Genomic DNA, 10,090 nt, shown 5'->3' on the forward strand with positions numbered 1-10,090 from the left:
CAGAAGAAAAAATGAAGCCTTCAAGGGAAAGAACACCATGCTTACCATGAAACATGGAGGAGGCTCAGTGATGGTTTAGGGTTGCTTTGCTGCCTCAGGCACTGGGTGTCTTTAATCTGTATGGGGCACAATGAAATCAGAAGTCTATCAAGGCATTTTGGAGCGAAACATACAGTCCAGTGTCAGAAAGCTGTGTCTTATTCGCAGGTCATGGGTTTTCCAGCAGGATAATGACCCCAAACCTACATCCAAAAGCACCCAAGAGTGGATGAGAAGAAAACGTTGGACAGTTCTAAAGTGGCCTGCTGTGAGTCCTGATCTGATTGATGTTGAAAGAGCTGAAACTTGCAGTTGGGAGACAGCAGCCATCAAACCTGAGAGAACTGGAGCAGTTTGCTCAAGAAGAGTGGGCTGAACTACCAGTGTAGAAGTGTAGAAACCTTATTCAGAGTTATAGAAAACGTTGTGCTACAAAATATTAAGGGTACCAGTGTTTTTGGCCATGCCATTTTCAGTTGTTTTATTGTATTAAATATGTTAAGTTGTAAATCAAAAGCAAAGTTTTAGTTATATTCAATGTGAAATAAAGAATGATGGATACCATATATTCTGTCAGTTTCATCTTAATACAGAGAAAATGTAGTTTGTTTTTTTTTTTTAAAAAAGATGGGAAGGTACCAATATTTTGGCGACGTCTGTAAGTCTCACCTTTTGTTTAGCTTGTCCACCTCCATTCAAGTGCACATAATTTTTGAGTATGTGGTTTGACAGTAACCTGACGCTCCAGATGATTTGTTACACAGAACTATCTGAAAATTCGTCCTCAGAAACTGTTTGGAAAAAGGCAGGCACTTTCAAAAAAATACTTTGCAGGTGATTGGATGAACCATCTATCACCGTCTTACCTTGCTAGGCAGCTGGATTCGTGACACTGATTGGTCTGAACCACTGGTGGTTCGAACACAAGGGCATAACTTGAAGCCTGACAAAACGGATTCTTGCGTGATCTCGCAAATCCAGCTGCCTCACAAGGTAAGTTTGACAGCATATTAGTACTCTTCCCTTTCTTTGCATTCCTGTAAGAACAAAAGAAATACGAAGAATTATCACCATGACACCTCCTGAACCACAGTGTGATTATGGTGCCTCATGTGTTTCATATTGATGCCAACTCCTTAAAAGCATTTAATTATTTTCACTGCCAGATGGAGTTCAGGGTGTTGAAATTTGCAGTTTCATCAGCCTTAATTAAGTCAATAGGCAGCAACCCTTTTCAAGCCAAGAGCACACTGCTGTGGAGTGTTAAGTCTAATGTGTCTTTTAGCACGGCATGGTGGCTGGTAGCATCTGTAGAGAAATAGAAGACACATTAACCAACTAAGCTGTTCTCCAGACCTGAAAAAAACATTTATCTCCTATGAATGTATCAGTAACTTGAGTTTAGTCAAAATAAAAAAAGACAGTTTTTGACATGAAAATTGCCATGAAATTTTGTACTGATATCCTCTGTTCACAAAGAGTCCTGATGACTTGGTGCTCTCATCTAGTGCCACTAGCAGGTCAGTGTATTCATTTATTTAGTAAAATGTCTCAACATTTACTTGATGGTTTGGAACAAAATGTTGTACATTTATTTTTATTTTTTGACATTGATGGTTCTCAGAGGATGAATCCTAATGACTCTGGTGATCCATGTTGTCGCTATTAGTTTTTTGTGAAATACCCCAGCCACTGTTGGATGCCTTCCCATGAAATTTGGTACATGTTTCCCTCTGGATGAACTCTGACTTCCTCTAGTCCAATATTCTTTGTCTTGTTAATCTGTCAGTTTCTCTTTGCTGCAAAAATGAACAGTTTAAAATTTTTCTCTTAATACAGAGACACATTTAACATTTTATAACCACAGAAGAAGGTTACCTATATACTCATAGTCACTTGTGAATTCATCTCCAGAGGCCATGACAAATGAAAAGTAGTGTTTTACCTGTGGATCACCTGGTTGTAGCTACACTACAGTGTAATCACCCTGCCTGAAGGAGCTGTCACAGCCAGGCGGAAGGCACCACTCTCACTCTCTGCAGATGGTGTTTGTGTGTACAAGGGCTGAAAGACAGAATCAGAAGAAACCAAACTAAGGATATGGTTTACCTCATGTTCTTTACTTTCTATTCACATGTTTCAACACCTGCATTCCTTGCATGATAATGAGTTCTGTGACATGAAATTGCTGTTAATTCCCTGTAGCTTATAATATGCAGTGCCGAGGCTAAATAAGCACAAAGCATACACATTGTTAATGTGTTCTGAGGGTGCTCTATGTAGCAAATGTGGGGCAAAGTTTAAAAGTTTGACGCAGTTCCGGACTCAGAGATGCTGTATCACATGCACGTTGCACATTTGCAAAACTGTAATTTGTTGTGGTGAAATGGGGATTTACTGTCGCTGCAATGCTTTCATCAGTCAGGGGATTTGTTTAATTTGCTTCAGGTTTTATATTATGAACTTACTTGCTACACACAACAGTGTGTGGACACACAATGTAGCTGCTGAAAGATCCATCAACTAACCATGAGGTAATGAACGCACTGACTGAATAGCCCAAAGAAGCAATAATTAGAAACCACCTCCAGCGTCCCAGGAGATAATTACCCACTCAGATTAAAATTTGGTTTGCCTCTTGCCCTTGCAAGTTGTCAACTGCATTGATTATATTTGCATGACATAGCTGTCTTGCACAGAATTGCTTTGAAACTCAAACAATAGAGCATGACTAGGGTACTTGTTTGTTTGTTATGAATGTTCATATTTTCAAGCCCTCAGTTAAATTGATAGTTCCAACCTCTTAATCGGTTCTCATTTCCATTTTTATGCCAAAATCTAATCAGTTCCCAACATGAACCCTTGATATAGAAACTGTGACATTGATTATTCAAATGATCCTCATTGGGAACGAGGGGAGATGATCCTTTTCTCTGTGAGACTCTCTTTTGACTGTTATGATGCTTGAGATGTGTTCAGGCAAAGTAGAGTACAGAATACATTATATGTATAACAGGACTGTAGTTTAAGAAAGTACGCTCTTAACCACTGTGTTTCAGTAAATAAACAGTTATGGGAGTGGTGGGTGTCAGCTTTATAACACAGGACTAATCTGAAGGCTTGCAGGCCAAAATGCTCCCCAAATAAATACTTTCCTTAGATTTGGGATAAACATCTTAAGAGCTCATTTTACTTTTAGCTGTAATCCACCCTACCCTATACTTATAACAACATTAAACATCAGTTATCTTGAAGTTGTCTGCGGTTGTGCCTTTCTTTTTTTTTCCGGGTAGTTTATTTTGACTGTCTCCAGATGAAATATTGATTCAGTCTTGATTGGCTCAAGATGGCCACAGTGAAAAAAAAAGAAATCTGTGGGTTGTTGTGTGCAGCTGTAGTTAGTGTTTAATTCAGCTTTGAACATGATGCTGCGTATCATGGAAACAACGCCATGGGTAGGTTGGACCCAAACCTCACTTTCTAAAGTTGTGTGTAAGAATATATGGCTGGATTCTAAGCTCCTGAGACCAAGATTTTATAATCAGGAATATATATCATATCAGGAATAATCAGCACATGGCTTTTATTTTTTTGATTTTCTGTGTCCTTTGAAGATCATGGGGAATAGATAAAGTGACTAAAGCAAACTTCCTCCCTGATTTAGACCAAAATGTTTTGGGTGTTTGTAAAGCTGCTCTTCTATGGATTTTGACAACGATTATACAGACGCAAACTGTAGACATTGAGCCGAGTGTGCACAGATATATGTGTGCCTACCCCACACTGCTGCCAGCAGAACTAACGCAGGTGAAGCGAGGCGGAAGAGAGAGCAGTGCTAATTGGTGTTTGGGGCAATCAATGTGAGCTGAGGATTTTAGCTCTTTGGTCCGTCGCGGCTCTGCCCCATTCGGAGACTCTGACTCTGTAACCTTTGCTTGGATGATCAGGTTGCACCAGCACTGTCAGTAACTAACTTCCTCTGTGTCTTCATCCACAATGGGAGGGAGACCCCGCAGGAACTCTCCCAGCGCTGAAACCAGTGGACAGCAGCGAGCTAATTGGGCCTGGTTACTGGAGGAAAGAATACAGAGACAGATTACACTGGTGGCAGATTATTGGGGGGTTATGCACTACTGGATAGAATTATTTTAAAATCAGGCTACTTCTGGTTATCTGCATATATGTACTAGACAAGCTACATGAGCTAATTATGCTCAAACATGTCAATGCTATTCTATGGATGATACCCTCTAATAAGACTGTCAAACACTACAACTACTGCTGCTTCAAACCTCTAGAGGTACAACTAGTACTACAACAGCTGTTACCACTTCATCTACTACTGCTAGTATTACTATTTAAAATACTTTTACTGCTTCAGCCTCCCTCAGCCACTGCTTATGGCTTGATCATACTTGTCCACCTGCACGCAAGTAAATTTGCACGAATGTTGTTCAGAGATGGTTTTTGTGTGTAACATTAATGTGTCCGTTTTAGCACGCATCTTTAAAGGAAGTTGGATCAAACAAGTAGCGTGTTTGACACACAAGATCACAGAAATGTTGAGATTTGGGATGGGTGCACGTCGGATGCTTTGTTAGCTTCTGTTGCTTACTCATGCTCTCTGTGGTCCACATACAGTAGACGTTTACGTGTATCTTCACAGAAGCATAACCACTAACCTCATGAGAATATTATTTTTAGTTTTTATATTTTTAGTTTTCTGTAGTATTTTTCTTGTCCCAGTATTGAATGATAAAATGCAACAATATGTTCTATTTTGGAATAAGAAGTCATACATTTTTGCTAATATTAAACGTTTTCATAAAGTTAGTAATTAAGTTTTCACATCTTAAACATAATGATATGGTCCTAAAAGCCGAATTAAAAGAACAATACTTACACATTTTCAGTCCCTCCAGGAAATAGCGATTTTGCAATCGCAATAGCCTAATTAACACAAATTCAAGAAATCCACGCAATATTTGCCAGAGCTTGTAATTTTGCTAAATTATTACAAATTTTCCACATGAAATGGCCAAATCAACAGACTGCCTGTGATTTCGACCAATTGTTGCATTTCGTATCGTGGTAACTTAGGTCATTGCAAGCGCACACCGTACATTGAGCAGGGATTCAGGCGCACATTCAGGTGAAAGATGGACAAATCTTACCTGCCAACAAAAATTACTGCCATAGGCCATGCAAAACAATTCCTAAATGTTCCCAAATGAGGTTTGCATTCAATTGGATTTTTGACTAATTGGATTCTTTGATAGAGAAGTCTAGTTGTTATTAGCCTGCGGGTAAATGTTTCCAGTAAGTTTTGTTCCCCTAGAGTCTTCGTTTTTGCACACATGCACACACACGCACGTGTCCATGCAGTCCATAAACCTATCTGTAGGGAGCACACTGAAATGACAGAGGGGCCTCTTAATTGATTTGCATGTGTTTAACACAGAGTGAGCTCATGCTGTGTGAGCACTTTGCTTCATACAGAGATGGCTGCATTCACACCAAATCCGGCAATGCGTGAAAAACAGCAGTCTTACCATTCATTTGATAGGGGGCACTCTGTATATGCTGCAGGACTGGGAACCGCATAGGCCGTCTGGCAATAAATTGAACTGGAATCAATTTTTGCTGAAACGCAACCCGACGTCACACTGCGGTGGCCAATCACATACACACAAGCGGACATTCCTGGTGGATTACTTTGTAACGTCAACGTATTCGGCTGTTTACCTCGTGAAAAACACGACAGTTTCCGCCGTGAAAACTTTCAAGACTTGCAAAATCATGTCTGTGAGTTTTACAAACCGCTGCGCTGTGTTTTGGCTTCTGATAAATCCTCGAATGCATTAATCTGTAACTCCAACTCGACTTCCTGGATCGTATTTCATTGTCTTACCGGTACCTCAAACAACACGCCCCCACCATCGTAGCCCCCTACGTTGCAGTGCCGGATTTGGTGTGAATGCAGCATAATGATATTGAGGCGCTGGGGAGTCGAGCCCCTGATGCCACTGTAATCCTGCTGATTACAGAGAGCACACAGTCTCTCTGAGGGCTGATCACAGAGCTCTGGCCAGCATACTACAGTCACTTCACAGGTGGCCTTTGTACGTGTGGACATCTGTATATGAGAGACACACACAGACACGGAGAGAGATGTGAGAGTATAAGAGAAAACTGGGAACAGACTATAGAGCCCAGCATGTGAGTTTCTAGCATCCATGCACTTTTTGGCTAGTTTTCAAGATAAGTTCATGGCCTTGTCCCATCAGTGAGTGGTTAGAGGCAGTGTTTAGGAAGACTAGAACTGCTGTTGTACTTCTCATGATGTTTCCTAATACTCTCAAGCCCTACAGGTATGAGCTTCAAACAGGCACGAGACGCCTCTGTCTCCACCGACAGAGCAGAGACTGGGACTAATCGCAGCGGGCGCCACACACCTCAGGAAGGTAGCAATTTTCCATCATTACTGTTAAATCCTGCTTAAAAGAACCGGATTCCACAGACCTAATTACAAGGTGTTATAACAATGTAATGACAGTCATTTTAAAGCCTGCCCAAAACCATAATCCATCTCCCCACTGACTCTCACATTCAAGTGTGTGGTTACTGCACAGTGATGTCTGAAATTTAAAAGCACTATGATTCTTATTGATTACCATTGTGATTACTCCCACAATTGGTGTGTCAGGTCGTGCATGTTAGGGCTTGAATTAGGAGCTCTGTCAGCTTTTGTTAAGTGGAAATACTGCTCTTCAGATGTGACACTGGATGCTTTTCATCCTGTGCTGCTGATGCTCCGAGACACTTAGGCCAATCCACACGGCTAATTGCAAGATAGAGTAGAGTTTAGTAAACAGGGTATTGATTAACATGTAAAAGTTCTTTTTTTCTCTCCCACAAAGGCTCTTTCCAAGCCTTAGTCTCATCTAAATTTCCTGTGCATTAAATCAGCTCATCAAGCAGGACTGTTTTTCTTTGCTCTCACTGTCAAACAAAGGTTTGCTCAGTTTGCAGAGTGAATAAAAAATGGTCTATTGCTGTCAGTAATTATGATGAAAACGTGCGAGTTATTTTCAACAAACAACCTTTTTCCCAGCGTAATTAACTGTAAATGAGGCTGATGTGCGGCTGTGGAATCGGGGGTGTGGCACCTACAGAGATCCGATCCAACTACACCGTCCAATCGTCTTCCTCCGAGCCCGGGATCATTGGCTGGAAGTCCGAGTACCTCCCAAAGTTTTACCAGCCACAAAGTTGACAACTTTGTGACTACTTGTTACTCTGAAGTTCTCTCCGTGTTGGACGCTGCGTGTTTGCACTTAATGACAAAAAAGTTATGAGTTTTCTGGACTGGAATTAGATATCGATCTCTACCCCCAAAGCGAAGCATGTTTTCCCCTGGAGACTGGAGAGATGAGTGTTCAACAGACGAGGATGTGCAAGCACCGCGGCTGAAGAGGCGTACGGCTCAGGTGTCCTGCCTGCCCTTCAGCGTAGAGGCGCTCATGTCGGACACGAGGCCGCTGGCTGCGACCGACACACAAAACGGAAATAAGTCTTTGAATGATGATCAGGTGCAGAGGCCGGATGAGATTTCCCAACAGTTAGTGTCTATCAAAACAGAGCCATCGGAACAAGGAGACTGTGCGTCTTGGATATCCAGTCCCATTAAGCTCTCCACCCCACCCAGTAAGTGATCAGGGATAATGTCATATGTCAAATATTTATCAATACGGAATTACTGTTAAATAATGGTATATATAATATTTTCAGTATTTGACTGATTCAAATTGCCCAATCAATTCAGTTTTAAGTTACATGTTTTAGACATGAGAAATTGAAGGGTAAAATCGCTGTTCACAGCTGGCTTTAGGTTTTGTAAATGTGATAAAGGATTGAAGAGATTGGAATAATTATAATAAATATACAATAGGCCTATAAATCAATATCAGCCCCTGTCATCTCAAGTGGTGTAAAGAAATATAATAACAGGACTATTTTGTAAAATATTTAAGTACTCTAATATTTATGTAGATGTGTGTGTATACATATATGTATATATGTGTGTATATGTGTGTATATATATATATATATATATATTTCCTTTTTGTGTTTTTTGTCAGTTAAATTATGCTGTTGAATTAGAGAATTTAGATTAGGGCTATTGTTTTAAATTAGATTCTCTTTATTATTGAGTAATCTGTGTAATATTTATCATTTAGTCTAATAAATGTCACTATCCCCAGAGCCCAAGATGACGTCTTAATAACTTAATAACAAATAACTTGATTTGTCTGACCAACAGCCCTAAAAGGTATAAAGATGGCAAATGTATTATGATTAATTTTCTATCTAATCTAATTTAATTGTTTAAGCCTTAATTGAGTTATTTGGATCTTAAACCAGTGAAACAGTATATTATACTTTTCGTATGTCTTCTAGGGCAGCTCAGTCCAGCAGTCTGCTCCTTAAGGAAGCACAAAACCAACCGCAAGCCCCGCACTCCCTTCACCACCACGCAGCTCCTGGCCCTGGAGAGGAAGTTTCGACAGAAGCAGTACCTGTCCATCGCCGAGCGGGCCGAGTTCTCCTCCTCCCTATCGCTGTCAGAGACCCAGGTCAAGATCTGGTTCCAAAACCGTCGAGCTAAAGCCAAGAGGCTTCAGGAGGCTGAGGTGGAAAAACTCAAAATAGCAGCTGGCGTGGGGCCCAAAGCTCTATTTCACCCTGGCTTCTCATCCTTAGGTTTCCCCTTTGGTGTTAACCTGCAGGCTGGATCAGCAGCGCTCTATGGACTGGGCTCATACAGCCGCAGCCCCATTCTCCGCGCTGCGCAACTGGCCATGTACACCTCTCCAGTTGGCTACAGCGTGTTCAACCTCTCCTGAGAGGAAGCAGCATTACACAGACAGAACTGTGGGGACATGGATGTGTATAAAAAGGATGGACAAGACTATATCATGAAGACGTGCACTTTATGAGAGACTTGATGAAGAGCGTGAAGTGGTGCTCAAGCTTCATGATCTTCACTGGTCTTGAGTTACAAGGAGAAGATATAAAAATGTCCATTTACTTTTTGCATGGATGGACAAGGATACAGCATCTCAAAGATCCTTCTTTGCTGTTTGCCAATGCTGATTCAGCAGAGGGTCACTGATAAAGAATGGAATATTGATCGGGCCACGTTTATCTGATTGTTGTCCTGAATACCAGATTGCATTTATTGTGTATTGTCTTTTTATTAGTATTTTCTACTCTTCTTGTATTTCCTGGATGATTCCAGCACCTGTAATATAATTTTTTACTTGTTAACCTTGAATATTCAGGGATATTTTATATTATACTTCTCTGAGACCAGTAACTACAATTACTACTACAATTGGAGAATTACATTTTATCCAGGTGAAATGCATGCTTGGTTAAAAGCCAAATTATTCCCAAATGACACATATTTATTTATGATAGCCCTTAGATTCATATATTTCATGATGCATATATACATTTTGTCATTAAATTAAAGCTTTAAGTAACCCTCTATTTTGTTCTCTTTGCTTGTTTGTGGTATTCATACAGAATGGTTGATCTCCTCATGGCAAGCTAACTGTAGCCCTGCTCACGTACAGGTGTCATCCAGTAATACACAGCCTTTAATGAGTGTTGCAACACTCGGTGGTATTTCAGCGCTCCAGCTGAGTTTGGTGGCCCATCTGCTTCTGACCTCCAACCGCCTCCTCTTGTGTACTCCATATTCAGCAAGCGGCTCCCTCTAGTAGGCTACCCGTCCCTTTCTGTGGGCCATGTTTTTTCCTCAAAAGCTCAGAGCAGGTAGAAATTGCCATGCCGGCGGTGCCAGGAAGCCTCTATGGATGACAGACATGCTTAGGATTTGCTGTCTCTGCAGTCCTGGCGTAGGTGTTGATATTTTGAGTTTTTTCCTGAAAGCCCCACCAAATTGATTTTTTTGTTTATTTAGTGCTATGCATTACCTTCGAAATGCAACTTCCTCCCAACATCAACACTTGTTTCCCATGAT

The 10,090-nt window shown here is 40.9% G+C and overlaps 1 protein-coding gene across 2 annotated transcripts; it reads left to right on the top strand.

The window, feature by feature from the left end:
- The first annotated feature begins 1,006 nt into the window (after positions 1 to 1,006).
- Positions 1,007 to 9,592, top strand: LOC122990950 (homeobox protein MSX-2-like). Of its 2 annotated transcripts, XM_044364528.1 has the most exons (4): positions 1,007 to 6,258; positions 6,403 to 6,503; positions 7,154 to 7,746; positions 8,500 to 9,592. In XM_044364528.1, exons 3-4 carry the CDS (start codon positions 7,446 to 7,448, stop codon positions 8,943 to 8,945), a joined length of 747 nt encoding a protein of 248 aa, XP_044220463.1. In that variant the 5' UTR covers positions 1,007 to 6,258; positions 6,403 to 6,503; positions 7,154 to 7,445; the 3' UTR covers positions 8,946 to 9,592. The 2 variants fall into 2 exon arrangements, with proteins under 2 accessions (XP_044220463.1, XP_044220462.1); XM_044364527.1 differs by having other exon boundaries at positions 1,007 to 6,503.
- Positions 9,593 to 10,090: the final 498 nt, after the last annotated feature.

The sequence above is a fragment of the Thunnus albacares genome, chromosome 10 (assembly GCF_914725855.1).
Source record: "Thunnus albacares chromosome 10, fThuAlb1.1, whole genome shotgun sequence".
Taxonomy (NCBI): Eukaryota; Metazoa; Chordata; class Actinopteri; order Scombriformes; family Scombridae; genus Thunnus; species Thunnus albacares.

Excerpts from the sequence above, each read along its gene's own strand:
- LOC122990950 (XM_044364527.1), top strand. The coding sequence starts at position 7,446 with ATGTTTTCCCCTGGAGACTGGAGAGATGAGTGTTCAACAGACGAGGAT. Across the intron at positions 7,747-8,499 it reads TAAGCTCTCCACCCCACCCA|GGCAGCTCAGTCCAGCAGTC; the intron begins GTAAGTGATCAG and ends TATGTCTTCTAG.